The sequence below is a fragment of the Poecilia reticulata genome, chromosome 6 (assembly GCF_904066995.2).
Source record: "Poecilia reticulata chromosome 6, P_reticulata-male-v2, whole genome shotgun sequence".
Taxonomy (NCBI): domain Eukaryota; kingdom Metazoa; phylum Chordata; class Actinopteri; order Cyprinodontiformes; family Poeciliidae; genus Poecilia; species Poecilia reticulata.
In genome coordinates, this window is record NC_088835.1 from 5,657,442 (window position 1) to 5,673,167 (window position 15,726).

At 38.3% G+C, this 15,726-nt stretch overlaps 1 protein-coding gene across 1 annotated transcript in view; it reads right to left on the reverse strand.

Moving 5' to 3' along the window:
• The window catches only part of swap70b (switching B cell complex subunit SWAP70b), a 34,476-nt gene that overhangs the window by 16,551 nt on the left and 2,199 nt on the right, over positions 1-15,726 (reverse strand). Inside the window, exons 2-3 of the mRNA XM_081607713.1 lie at positions 14,250-14,390; positions 2,206-2,379 (exon numbers count right to left, since the gene is read on the reverse strand). Of these exons, the coding sequence (XP_081463839.1) occupies positions 2,206-2,379; positions 14,250-14,390 (315 nt within the window). The remainder of the gene's footprint in view (positions 1-2,205; positions 2,380-14,249; positions 14,391-15,726) is intronic.

A 15,726-nucleotide genomic window follows, 5' to 3' on the forward strand; every position in this document is an offset into this window, starting at 1 on the left:
AAAAAAACTGAATGGTGCGTATTGTTGGCATTTTCTACAGTTTGTTCAGTGAGAGCATCAATAAATACCAATACATTTAAAAATGGGCTTAAATGAAGTTACTGTGTGCAGCTCAGTGATACAAATCTATAAGTGACTGGGAATGTTTTTCAAGAGCAATATTCACAGTCCTAAAGTTACATTAAAAAGTACTAAGTAGCTCTTAATGTCACTTTTAGAGTTAAACAAAATGTTGTGATAAAACCTCAAGTCCATATCAGTCACTTCTAATTATGGATGCTGTGCAGCTGAAAGGAAGTCTCTTACTTTTTTAGTACCTTCTAACAGTTGCTGTAGTGGGTAACCACGGCAACAACAGATCTTTTTTACAACTGGGAGAAACATTTAAGGTCCTTTAGGGATGAATAAAGTATTTATGAATTGAACAGAAGAAACAGCAACTCTCCCTGATTTTTCTACCTTTTAAAAAAGTAGAAGTCTACATTAGCCGAGTAAAGTGTTTAAAATGTCGTTTCAATTCAACAAACAATCCTGTGATTCAACTCTGATGTTTGTCGTACTCAACAGTAAATCTTCCAGCATTTGTAAAAGAACAGGAAGCTGGAAACTTCCTTTTCTGCTCTTGAGCAACTGACCAACGGGTGAAACAGCAACGCACCACGTATGCAGCACATCACTCTGAATGTCTGTTACAGTAGAATCGCCTCCGGTTTGCAGAACTGCTGGAGAATTTAAACAAAAACTTATTTCAACAGCAAACGACTGAAACGAGAAGTTCAGATTAACTGGTTAACATGACTCCATTCATATCTTGTAAATTTGTGACTTCCTCTAGTTACCAGCCAGAAATTTGTCACTTTGCTAAAAGTGTCTCTCTGGTGTGAACGACATCACAAACTTGCACACGCTCATCATGAGCTCATATTTATTTAAATTTGTTTTTAACGAGTTTTAATTCGCAGGGCGGAAACAATTTTTAATAGGTTTATTTTTAAAACCATGAACTGGGTGTTCCTGTTAGTATGCATTTTATCTGATCAACATGAGTCGCTTAGTATCAATAAAGAGATTGTTTAATCCATTTGGTATTACAAATTTGGAATATGAGAGGGAGGGAGTTCATGTTCTTCACATTTTCATTCAGGTTTCTGCTAAATTTCCTAAACAGATGCAACAAAACTAAACTCTGTGGAAATCAAATATGGAGGCTTTGCTGTTGCCGGGTGAAATGCATCTCCACCGCCGTGCAATGATAAAGATCAACCGCTGAAATGCTTCAGAGATGCTGTTTCACAGCTGCTTTCACACACATTTTCACAACGGCAGGGCAAAACTGATAAAATAGGATACATACTGAAATGTTTGTGTGTAATCCCATGTATTTATTGTATGGAGGGCAAAAGAAAAAAGACAGCTTGCCAACAATTACTACCTTTAGTTTTCGCTGTCAAGTTGTCAACATAATGTGTTAAATTTTAAATGTGCAGGTGGTGCATAAAAGAAAAAGGGATGCAGCATTTTGCTACTAATTGTCAACACTACAACAAGATAAGGTCCAAGCGTATCATGTTTTACAGGCCAGTAAAAAGTTTTTAAAAAAGAAACAATAAAGCAAAGGACAACAAGGAACTTGCTCAAGGTAGCAAGCTATGCTAGCTTGACGATGACTATTTATTTGTCATTGCGGTGCACTGAAATAAATGAAACATACCAACTTCTGCAGGTTTCATTTTGTTAACGGAGTTGCTCTACTGCAGCAGTGCAGCACTGGATGGCAGTAAAACAATCGTCTTTTTGCCCTCCTGTGTTGTGAGCATGCGTGTGAAAATTTTGGATGTAAACAATAACATCCAATGTGTCTAAATGTGGTGCTTTTTGTACATTTTGCCACCTTATTACCATAAATTTTAGTGTATTTTATCTAATCAGTCAACATGAAGTCGTGCACCATAGTACATTTTACTAACCCTGAATAAAATCTAATCCAATTAAATGCCTTCAGGAAATTAAGCAAACAGAAGCCTCCTGTCTGGGTTTTATAGATACCAAAGAGCCATTTTATTTTTACAGTAGTAATTTCCATGTTTCTTTTGTAACATGAATAATAGCTAGTGATACATTTTTAGTAGAGGAGAAAAAAATGTCCCCCTTTCCCCCCATGACCTTTCCTTCAGTGTAGGGACTGCTGCTGTGATGTAATCTCACCTCCTCTGTGACGATGATCAGCGGGTATCTGTCCTCAGACAGGAAGTTGAATATGCACCATATCTTGAAGGCGTCGTCATTGGAGATGAAGAGCTGTTTCTGACCCAGGTTCTTCCTAAAGCACAACGTCCAGCACATTTTATTGAACTCCTGGCGGTCAAAGTTATCCTTCGCCTATTGCAGAGAGAAGGAGGGTGGGAGGTGTGAGGAGGAGGACAACAAAGCAGGTCTTGTGAATTATCTGTTCGGAAACAAGGAAGAGAGTTTTTCTTCCCACAAACAAGAACAGTTTGTCAAAAGATAAAACCACTTCAACATTTCATAACCTTGAACTTTCTCACATTTTTTTATGCCACCAGCAGCACAATAGAATGCATGTTATTGTTTTTGGGTTTTTTTTGGTTTTTTTTGGAAGCCCAGCAGAAAGTGGTGTGTAACCTTGAATTGGGATGAAAATAGTACTCGGTTTTCCTTTTTTTTTTAATAAAAGCCCAAAACATGACTTGTGTTTAAGTTATACCCCATTTCACATCGATACCCCTGAATAAAGTACAACCATGCGCATTCAGTAGTCGGATACTGTTACCTCTGTGTAAGTTAATCTCAGTATAAGTGCATTTTTTGTGCAAAAGCCTCAGATGTTTGTAAGAGAACATTGATAAATAAAATTTAAAAGTGATCCATGCATTATTATTTAAACCAGGAAAATTATTTTGTTTAATTTTTTTAATTTCCTTTATTTAACCAGGTAAACCCAGTTGACATCTAGATCTCATTTTCAAGAGGGACATTTTCAAGACTGCCCTCCAGAGGACACACACTCAGTAAATACAGAACATCTGTGTTCATTTAATTTCAGCAGACCAGCACAATCGTTCTATGAAATCAGAGGTTTGATGGAGAACATTAGTAAAGAAAGCCTAGTGAAGACTAACGACGACAGCAGATCAGAGATGAAATCATGGAGACGTTTAAACTGTTAGGGTCGTAACAACATCTCAAACTTTAAACATGAAGAGCTGTCCAAACCATCAATTTATGACGAAAATAGTATCTGGCACAACTACAAACCTTCCAAGATATGACCAACTAAACAGATAAGATGAAAGAAAGAGACAATCGAGATCTGGACCTTCAGAGTCACATAAAGACGATTACAAAGGCGGCCTTCTGTCACCTCTCCAGGAATAAAGTTACTAATGTCCCATCAAGATTTTTAGAAACGTATCTATCCGTCTACCTTAATCCAAATTGACTGCTGCAACTGTATCTTTACGGGGCTGCCTAAAAAGTTCAACAACTTCAACTGATTCAGAATACAACTGCTGGCGTCCTCACTAACACTAAGAAAATAGAGCAAATCACCCCAAAGCCCTACCATTGGCTCCCTGTAGCTCAGAGAATACACTTTAAAATACATTTGTTAGTTTAGAAATCATTGAATGACTCGGCAGCAAAATATCGGCTATCCAGCGAAACCTGACTAAATCAGAGAAGCAGCCAGAAGGCCTGTGTTACCTCTGGGAGAGCTGCAGAGATGAACAGCTCAGGAAGCGAGAGACACTGTCAAAAGCTAAACTATTAGCTATTAATCTTGGAAGAAACCCTGCTGGAGATTTAAAAAAAATCTTTCTCTAGGATTAAACATGTAGCCAGAGTGCATGTTCATGCAGTAGAAGGAACCAAAGTCCAAGTTTGAATCTCAAATACAATCTGTGGTAAGAACACTGCTTATCTCAGGTTGAACCATCTGGGTGCAACTTTCAGTCTGTAGATCTGAGAAGCTGTCAGAGGAAAACCCCAGGTTTTTAGTGCTCAATTTTTCTTGATATGAACTTTTAATGCTGCTATAAACACGGATATTTACTGCTCCTGCAATTAAGGTCAGCTGTTGTGGGAAAACAAGCATGGAGAATGACCCAGAGCTGTAATCAGGCAAAAGTTGATATGACTGCAGAGCTGCTGTGGCGGTTCAAACCTGTGACAAGAATCAGAAACCAGCCTTTGTTTTTGGTTCTCACATTCCAGAGCAAAGTGGGTAGAACGCTCTTGAAAAGGTACAATTGGAGCTGGAGAGGGAAATGTTTTCTTAGAGTTGGTGAACAGTGACGTTTCCATGGAGACTGCTGGCAGGCTGACTGTGCAGTGTTGTGGAATAGCAGCACATCTCATCCCGCTGGGTTCCTCTCTGTTCAGTAAGACCCAACTAACGCTCCACGCTGAAGACGAGGTAAAGCTTCAATCTAGATCTGTGATCGGAAACTTTAAGCAGAAGCACAGGTACAGGATGCTTCAGTTTTCACTTCATTCATCTAAATATCTGATCTCGGTCAAAAACAAAAGTTGGTATCTAACCTGAATAGCTAACAACTATTCTAGGTAAGGTAGAACTAAAATGAGACAATCTTTTATGTATGGTGTTTACATAATTGTTTAAATTTAACCTGAAGTGAACAATAACACTCCATCATTATTGTTTTATTAAAGCTGAAATAGCCGTCTGCCTGGTGGTATGGCTCCAGGGTCTCCTCATACAGCCGTCCCACACTGCACCCCATAAATTGCTCTTAAAGGAGCAGTGTTATGTGTTTTCCAGGCATATAGAATTATTTTATAGCACAAGCAAGTAACTATGCAGCCTTCAGTTGTTTTAACTCCCCCACTCAGTTCCTGCAGACTAGCCAGCAGCAATTAGCAAACCTCTGGTGGAACAGTGCATAAGCTGAGCTCGTTATAGGAGCTTCTCCTCAGTGAAACGCTGGTAAAAATGTTGTTAAAGGGTTAATAGAGGAGCCATGTTGAGATGACTTCCTGAATGAGGAGTTTCAGAAAGAGCAGGAATTTTTAAAGAGACAGAGAGGCCCAATTTCAAGGAGTGAAATTACAAAGTCACATTTCTTTTAAGTCATATCCATCCATTCATTTTCTGTACACTCTTGTCCCTAGTGGGGTCATTGGGGGTAATGGTCTATAAAAAGGCACCAAGTGCCTGGAAAATTTACAACACATCCCATTTAAAGGATTCCTCAAACATGAATTGAAGAAATAACAATAGAATCAACCTGGCAATAAATCCGGTATGTTTCTGATGAGGAAACAATATTATAACATGATCAAAAAAAGATGATTTTACATTACGTAAACGTAAAGAGCTCCTTTAAAGCACTTTGAAATGCCTTGCTGCTGAAATGTGCTATACAAATAAAATTTGATTGATTTGATTGATTACGTGTGTTGCCCTGAGATTAACTGGCAATCTGAAGGTTTAGGGTGAAGCAGACCCGATTACAGCAAGGACCACATAGGCAAAGGCTAAAAGAGCTAAGACATTTGGTAGACAGATGAAGCCAAAATAGCAAACCGGTCTGTTCAAAATGAAGGACGAACTGAGATTAAATAAGTTCTTGAAGAATGTTTTGCAGAAGTCGTTTTCTGTCCGACTTCTTCACCAGTCAGTTCAGTTTCTAAGAAATGCAGCAGTTGTTTTCTAACAAATCAAGGTCTCTTGAAGGTCACTCAGAACAGCGTACTCAAAACCATTTGTCATGTGAGAAATATTTGTGAACCAAGAAGCCGGGTTTAAAAACAGGAACTCGAGATGATTATTCATGCTTTTATTTCCTGTCTTCTGTAAGCATCAACAGAATTCATTCAGTCGGTCCAAACCATCAGAGAAGATCACGATCCTGCTGTGTTAATATCTTTGTACTAGTAACCTGTTGATTTTAGAATCCGTTTTAAAAATCCAGACTGTAACTTTCAAGGCTCTTTATGGTAAAACTCCCTCCTATGATACTATAGTTAAAACCACATCCTCCAACTACAGCTCTAAGGTCAGCAAGCAAAAAGAAAAACCTCTCTGTTTAAAATTTGATTTGTTTTGCATCTTTAATCAGGTTTTCGTTTAATATTCTAATGAGAACCACTTAGTCTGACATCTTTGAAGACGTATTTTTGACCAACAGTTTTTTGATATTTGTATGCCATTATTTTATCCGAGCTCTCGCCGCCAAACTTAAGACCTCATATATAATTCAAATAAATAAAGCATGACCCACATGCTGTGGCCATAAAAAACCCAGAGTTATCACACCTCCATCACTGTGTTTGACGGTGGTTCCTAGGTGTTTATGCTGACCTGCAGTCAGATCTGGTCTCTGTTTAAAGGACATGACTCCAGCAGTTTTCAGATTCATTCAGATACATTTGCAAAACTAAGCATTCCTGATGTTTTACTTTTAGGGAGAACAAAGTTTTCCACAGCAACACTTCCAGAGGAGCCATGCTTGTTCAATGGATACAAAAATAAAGTAACATTTCTGAGATTATTTAATACCTGATGTATATTTAACTTGATACAGAACGTTTGCTTTTTGTCTAAAGAAACGTTGGTAACACTTTATTTGAATGGGTGTGCATATGACTGACGTGACGCTGTCATAAACATGACATAACACCTGTCATGAACACGAAGGAGTCTTTATGAATGTTTATGACAGTTGTCATGAAGTGTCATTCGGTAAATAATGACACTTTTAATGCAAAGTTGCTCTAAAAGTTGCATTAAAAGTCCATTAAAAGTGTCAACTGCATGATTTTGTAAATTATGATAATTGAATGCAAATTTGGCATTTTTAATGGACTTTCAATGCAACTTTTAGAGCAACTTTGCATTAAAAGTGTCATTATTTACCGAATGACACTTCATGACAACTGTCATAAACATTCATAAAGACGTCTTTATGTTCATAACAGGTGTTATGTCATGTTTATGACAGTGTCGTGTCAGTCTTATGCACACCCCTTCAAATAAAGTGTTACCGAAATATTATCAAAAAAAACTGGAATGTATTTTTTTCTTACTTTCATGTTTTCTGAACTGAGTACATTGCTATAAATTGACTTTTTCAGCAGTCTTGGCGCAGTATTGGTTTTATGTTGTGTTTGATTAATTTATTTTTGGACTTCCTCTGTATGAATCACAGTGATCATGAAAGAAGTCACAGGTTCAAATGTGTTTTAGCTTAAAAGAAAAACGGTTGAGAACTATGTTTGTTTAACACCATGACAGAACTTTTCGGAAGACACTTTTCTTCTGCTAAAATCTGTAACATGCCACAGAATTGACACATTCAGTGTTGTGAAAGAGAAAAAAACCAAAGCAATAACTGCGCCAAAGAGTAGAGGACTATTCTGAAACCACTCATGATCTGATGCAACTCTCTGTCGTGCTCATTTAGGGTAAACGTCTGTGTGGAAACCAGTGCTGGATGTTAAAGTGATACTCCACCCTGCGGTGGTGTGGTTATATTTGCTGGATGAGCAAATATAAAACATGTTCTTCCATTATTAAATCATCAAAGCTATTTTTAGATTTCCAACAGCTAAAAATGGCTGCAGCAGACATGACTAAACCAACGTCACTCATCTTTTACTGATAACCAGAAATTTATCAGCTTGTTGTTCCATGTGACAGGTGAGTTACATGAATAAACATGTTTCAACAACCTCCGGCACACAAACAACTGAGGCTTTTCCCAAACACACCTTAGAAATGCTGTGGTTTCACTGGAGGTTTGGTGATTTTCCTTAGTACGCACAAAACCAGCGTTTCATGTCAACATGTGACATAACCAGACATTTACAGTGAATCCCTAAGCCACACCCCGAGGCATGGAAGCATTTCTGTGGTGGTAGCACAGAAATGCTACCACCACAGAAATGCGTTTGTTAGCGGCTAGCTAACAAACGCCCAGGGCAAACCAGGACCTGTAACTCTTGTATACTGAAGTGGTTTTCCCTTCTAAGATAAAATGGCCATTTTAACCGTATCAATGAATGACAAGACCAACTGGAGTTGCCGTCGGCATTCTTTACCTAATATACATCATGACTTAGAAACTGATTCCAGTCTGATTTACTCTAGTGCTCTGACAGAAAATGTCTTCTGACAGAGGAATTATACAGAAGTGGCCAAGACTTTTCAGAGTGTTCACGAAATCGTCAACATCGTTTTTGAGTTGACACCTTTCCCGAGTACAACAGGTCACTTTAAAGTTTGAATTATTTCAGATTTGCTTTGGCAAGTTTACTTCACTGAAGTTATAGCTGGGCAGCTAGCCCCAATAGGATCAGTTTATTCATTGAATAAATGGTAATGCTAATACTCCATTGGAAATAGGAGCAGAGATCTGGAAAATAACACCAAAACTGAGCTCAGGGTATTTTAGACGGAAGTCAAGAATCCAGTTGGTTTTGATGATTGATGTAGCGCTAACGACCAGTAGCAGTACAAGTACAAATCAAGCAAACACTAAAGGAATATGTAAAAAACTAAAAATGGTAAAATACTACAAATGCCATATGTTAAGATACAAAATGTATGTATGGGATGGGGGTAATAAATAGTTCATCCTTGCAAATTTCACTGTAGTTGCTATTGCTATACATGCTAGCCACTAACTTTTAAAGTCAGTCAGTGACTTTTAAAGTCAGGATTTCAGTTTTAGGGAATATTCCTGTTGTTTATTCAACTCCCAAATACAAAAACATGACTTTGTAGAAACTAAACAGTTAATTTGTTATTTATGTTACACAATTAAAAAAAAGTCAAATGGATGACTAAAGAAAAAAAAAATCATAAAAAAAACTTTCACATAATTAAACCATATCTACATATTTTATATATCTATTATCTATAAATTATTATTATTATTGATTTATTTATTTTACAAATTTGTTGAAAGATCTTTTGTCCCGATTTAAAGTAGTTACTAAAATGCATTGTAGCACAGACAAACACATTCTGTTTGGTTATAATGCAGCATGAAGCAAAGTTAGTGCGAAGATCTCTTTTACTCAGTTTTACCCAAATATAGAACAGCTTTATATACTGATAAGACTGTCAAAAAATGGATTTAGCCGTGACAATAGTCTACCTTTAAAGTAGCTGACATGACTGATGTTCAACACAGCTGCTTTTTCTGCAGAACTACAAAGCTCCTGCAGAGCCGCCTCTAAGCCCTCCAGACGCCCCATGATGCTCTAAACAATAGATGTTTGGGTGGAGTTGGAAGAAATGACATGAATGCTGAGAAATAGACTCAATCCATAATAAATATTATATCATATTTCAGAACAAATACATCTTTAAAGAAGCACCACGGTAAACAGCACTGCTGAGACGAGGAGGAACAGCACTGATCATATGTTGAGGTTGTTGTATCTGGGTGGGTTGGGAGTGAATCAGAGGTTACAGCAAGGCAGAGGAGGAGCTAGCTGATGTTGTGAAACAGGGATTTGCTTCCCACATCATCTTTGTACTGTGTTTTCCCCATTTGTCTTTTTCCTTATGGCTCACTGGTTCTGTCCTGCTGCCCTATTTCCAGTCCAAGTTCACATATTTCAAGTAAGATACTAACCTGCCACGTGTTTATTAGTTTATTGATTTTCTGGGTCCAAACTTCAGCTTCAGTTTTTAAAGTTCATTCTGCATTTCCTTGTTTATCAGAGCCAGGATGAACTGGTCGCTTCTCTGAGATTGTTCCTTGAGAAATCCATTAATCTCCTACGGCAACCATTCCAACTGTGTAAAACGCCTGGTTGGACCTAGCTCCACCTTCAAGGTGCAGCTCCTCCTCCCACCGCTAAATATGCTAATGGAGGAGAAAGAACTTACCATGGAGGAAAAAATATTATATAAACTGCAGCTTTAATCTGTTTTTGATTAAAGCTGCATATATATATACGTATATACATCTGTACTTCTGCATATATCTCCATCCTCTGACCAACTTTCTTGCCCTTATAGCATGGTGCTGCCACCACTAAATTTCACTGGGCGGGACGTAAAGGTCTGAACTCATCATTGTCCCACCAGAGCAGCGGTTCTCTCTAGAGTTATCACACAACTTATATCTGCTATCCTGACTAAAGATCCACCTTTTTCACTATATTAGTGCAGTGGTGTCCAAACGTTTTACCATTTGGACCAAAAATTGCTAGGTTGAGAGAATTCAAGGTCACTTCTCTTTATTTTTTATTAAACCTGAAAAGATTTAAATTCTGAAGACATTTGTTGGTTTTATTTCTTCAATATTATCCTGAATAGACAATATTTTACTAAAACAAAGTGGATCAAGAGTGTAAATCCTTGAAGGCGGAGCTACGTCCACCCAGCCGTTTTGAAAAGCTGAATGGTTGCCACGGGAGATTAAAGGATTTCTCAATCATGCATAAAAGAATCAAAACAACACTTCATGGATGTTTTGACGAGGGAATAACATTATAACATGATGTAAACTTTAGTAAAGTCAATTTTACATCGTACTGCCCGTTTAATGCTTTTACTGTTTGTGTTTTAGCCTCTACACTAAATGACAGACTGTCCCAACTCACTGAGTTCTGTCACAAGATTAAAAACAACTTTATATCCTGCTTTATTATAAAGAAACAGCGAGTCACTGAGGAAGATGCACTTCTTCTATCTTCCTCTATTTTCCACTTTTAAAAACACATGGATGCAGTTTCTCCTGGCCTCTGTTCTATTTAAATGTTCAACAGGATTTATTTTTTAATTTTTTATTCTGGTTCACACTCGGGGCCCATTCAACACGATTTCCTTGTGTGACAGGGTGGAGTTTCCTCAGCGGTCCAAAGCGTCGACAGCCACCCCTTCCACCCTTGTCCACAGGCCAGGGGGGTGGCTGTGTGTGGAAAAGTACAAACAATGTTAGGAAGGAGGGGTGAGTGTTAATTATTTTATTAGAAGTCACAGTCAGACTGCATTTGTTCAGAAAGCACCTTAAGCTGGTAATTGATTAGTCTGACGTCCAGGCTTGAGTAAATGCGTCGGTTTGTGCTGAATGAACCTTTTGATTTTTTTCTTGCGTAAAATTGCAGAGAATGTCTGACACATTTTGTTAGACAACATTAACACTGAATCAAATTAGTCTCTCATTTGCATCTGTCACCTACTTCACACACCAAACGGTGTCAGACTTGGTAGTCGTAAAACACGCTTTACAGCTTTATGACCCGATACCAAAAGGAACAAGGAACTAGTGAGGAAACTTTGATAAAAGGAATTCCCAGAGTTTCTTCCAGTGCACTAATGTTGACAGTTTGCAGCCAAGTTATCTCTGGTGAAATGAACTCACCAGGTAGTGGAGAACAATTTTGTAATGCAGCGATTTAGTCGCAGACATGCTGACATCAGCACCAGGTCTAATAAACCAAATAACAGAAAGAAACCAAAGATATTCCCAAATGAGGGAATGTGTGTTTTCCTTGAAACTACAGTCAATAGATCAGTTAGTTATTATTATTGATTAATTATCAATACATTTGCAAAAGCAAACAACTGATTTTTTATGTGATGGACCAACAAACAAAGAAGGACATAAATGTGAAATGGAAAGAAAATAACAGATTGACATAGCTATAAGTATTTGTTGATCAAAACACTGGCCTCAGTGAACGAGTGGCCAGTGGTAATGAAGCTACACATTAAAGGACAAACATCTGGAAGAAGTCATCATAAAAATGGGCCATGCTTGGCAGGAAACTAGTACTGAACATTATCTAGAGTCACAATCTCTACAGTGAAACATGGAAGTGACTTCATCATGCTGTGGGGATTCTTTTGGAGTGTAGGGACAGAGAGACAATAAACAGGACAACTCATGAAGGAAACCTCTTAAAGGGTGTTTGCTAATTGCTGCTGGCTAGTCTGAAGGAGCTTAGTGGGGGAGACATGGGGTCAGCTGCTCTGAGGTAGAAGTTCAGAAACACCTCAAAGGTGAAGCTATAAATCCACCTTTGAGCTCAATGGCTGCCATGTTGATAACAGGATTTCTCAATAATGCTTGGAAGGATCAAAGCAGCACTCCAGGCAGGTTTTTGCCTGCCTGGAGTGCAGGCAAAAACCTGCACTCCAGGTTTGGGTTTATATCATTATAACATGATATAAACCCAAAAATGTACATTTTACATGACACTGCCCCTTCAAAGGCCGCAGAATACTTTGCTGGAGCTCAGGTTCACCTTCCTGCAGAGGTACTTTACAAATAATAATGTGCAAAAAAATCATTTTCAACATGTGGAAAATTAAATGGAATGAATTGCATATTTTGAAAACTACAATAAATCTATTCATGTTATACATTTTTATTTTAAGTTTTAACACCATGTGGTATTTTTACTAAACATGAACTAAAGCTGGGATCACCAGCATGATGGGTAATTAAACCTCAGGTCACGTTTTTCAATCTGTTTTGCATTTCCAGATGTTGAAGTCACAAGAGACACTGGTCATCCCAGCACACGAAGGGAAATAAGGAAATAGAGAAATAATCACTAAAATATCCAGCGTACAATAAGCTACAGTTAAAAATGTCAGATAACTAGATGATTACTGTGTAGTCCAAACTGCCTTGGCTATCAGAAATGCACTCATTGGTTTGGTTTGTCCCTGTTGGGTTGCCACAGTAACATGGTCTTATTTTCACACATTTCTATATTCTAATAAGAGCTTGAGCCACAGCAGCTCCCGTTGACAGTAACCTCTTGGTATGATGTCATGTAACAGAAAGAAAAGGCCGTTTCAGACTGTCCAGCTGAACGAACACCACAGGCCTTTTATACAGTGACGGTGACGCCACCATGAAGGCGCAGATATTTTAATGAGCGAAGTCAGCGTTTAGCTCCAAGGATACTGAGTGAACACTGAAAGGAAGACACACAGCAGGTTACTCTGTGTATATAGCTAGCATGCTAGCTAGTAAACTGAGCAAAAGGGTCTACACCTCCAGAATTAAATGGCAACCAATTTTATACTTTAGTAACAAACTTTATGATCTGATTTAAATACTGAAGAAGTGGAAAATAGTAAAAAATGTTTGACGTTTGTCCTGTCTTGTGGTAATTCCACCTAAACCGTTCTAAGTTATTGCTAATTTCCTGTTGAAAACCACAGTGTTATTGTACCCTGTAGGGCTGCTGTGAGAGTTTGATGTTACGATAACCTTCTGATTATTTGATTTCATTGTATTTATGCAAAATTTAAAACTAAATAAGCGCATTCCTTTGATCTAAAAGCAGAAAAACAACAATTCCCACCGATCCTGCCTTCGTCTAAGAGTATCACACTTAGATTAACTTTACGCCAACATATTTTTTAAAAGGTCATCAGGCAGGGAATCAAACCTGTGACGTTCACAATGAGGTTGTGCTTTACCCCTGCGCCACCACAGCACCCTTTAACTTCTATTATTTTGAATAAACACCTGCTAAATATAACAGCTTATTTCACGTGCCTATGCTTCAGAATAACATACCCTTTTTAGCATTGTGTTGTTTCTAAGTAACACAAATGGAACAAACTCATATTAACTAGTTAACTAGTCAGGCAATCTGCTCAGGTAGTTAGCCGGTTGCTCACCGCCTGTAGCTTACCAACTGTAGTTTACACAGTGTCACCCTAATGAGTCACAGATGCCACTCCTTTAGTTTTTACCCCCTGATTGCTTGTTTTATGTCTGAAAACCATCCAGATGTACCCATCTTGTAAGTGTGATAAAAAAAAATACATTGGTATTCTTTCGTTGAGCTGACCAGCAGAAAGCAAACAAAGTGAAGTGTTACTCCATGTTCCACAAGGTTGGAAAACAACTCTCCGTTACTGTAGGAGACACTCTCAGATCCAAACGTCACAACAATCAGGCTGTTATGGCTTTCTGGGAGTAGCCTTCTTACAAAAGGTCTGTTATATTGTAAATATACTTCAACTTGCCAACCTGCTGCCAAAGTTTATGTTCTGCCATCAACTCCCTGATAGTGCAACATTTTCCTTACATGCAGATAAAAAGCCATGCAGCAGATTGCTGACTCAACGTCAGTCATTTTGTTGCTACTGTGTCCACAATGGTTAACCAATAGGAACCTTTGAATTCTACATGGAAAACAAACATTAAGAACCTCAGAAAGGCTAAGTTTGGTCCTGGGCTCATTGTGACCACACACGCTGTGAGGTGTCACTGACTGACCTTATCCAGGATGAACTTGTTGAGGTACGGCATGTACCCCTGATTGGAAACAGGACCCTCGTCATCGTCCTTAAAATGTTCCTCCAGCGCCACCGGGTCGTGTGGGATCCCCAACACCGTACACAAGTTATGAGAAAGCACCTGAAACAAGAGGAAAAAAAGGTCAAATAAACATTATGTTAAGGGTGTCATAATATATATTCAGCACAGAAAAGTAAGGACAGTTGGGTTATTTACTTTTTTATTGTACCAATGTGTGACAAATCTTTTGCCCTTAGAGAGGCTCTTCCGATCCTATTCAGTGTCACCACATTTGGTTTGAGTGGCAAAATTCTTGCCTACAATGAAAACGAGCCTTGCTTCTCATTTTAGGTCACCCAACAAAATCACACTTCATCCAGATAAAACTGTTGTGCGATGGCAGAGATTTACTGGGGAGTTTTTCATGGGTGGGTCCCATTTACCCATTTACCCACAAATGCAATTTTTCTTCCAAATGTGGGACTATTTAAGGGGATATACACTTTTTAACAACATGTGACATATTGACAGCAAGAAATGGTACAAGAAAGGAAAAATAATTTAGCACAAATTCACATATTTTATGAAAAGGACACTAATGACGACATCTTCAATCTTGGGGAACCGACACAGAAATGTAGGTCTCTGGGTTCTGCTCAGCAGGAGCAACCTTACACCCCACCACTGCTAGCGCTGCTAGCTCCTGCTGGACGGTAACGCTTCACCCTAGTTTGTTTGTTTGTGGGGTCCATAGATGATCGTTACCACGTCAACAGATTCTTTCCATCTTCAGATGACGGACTGAACAATGCAGCGTTAGATGGTCATAGCTCAGAATATCATTTCACAACCTAACATTGTTTAAAACTTCTCCAAAACTTCATCCATGATCCATCCAGTGTTCATCAGCCTGAGATTTTCTGTTGCTTTCTGTACGTTCCCTGACCAGCAGCGTAGCACATACAGAAACTGCTTTGGGTTTATTTTAAAGGGGACGGCCATAGAGACAGGAAAAGAAAGAGAACAAGAAAAACAGAAAAGACGAGAGGTGGGGGCAAAAAGTTAAATGTGAAAGAGAGAGATAAGACAAGAAAGGACAAAGAGAACACAAAAAAACACCTGCAGAAAGAGAGTAAAAAAAAAAAAAAACAGAACCGAGAAACCACATTGGTCTTGATGGAGCCGTCTGTTCACTAATGTTCTCTAACAAACTTCTGAGGCTTTCACAGAACACCTGGGTTTTTGCTGATGTTAATCACATTTAGGCTCTATTAAAAGCATTTCACTGCTAGAGCTAGGAAACAAATACAGGAGGTGTGTCTCATTACAACAACAAAGATTCTTGTGAAAACAAGACACCAAACTCATTAAAAGGAGAAGCTTTCTCGTTTGAACAAAATATAAAACTTATAAGTTTTATTTCATTAAAATAAGAAATGTTCTCAGTTAACAAGGA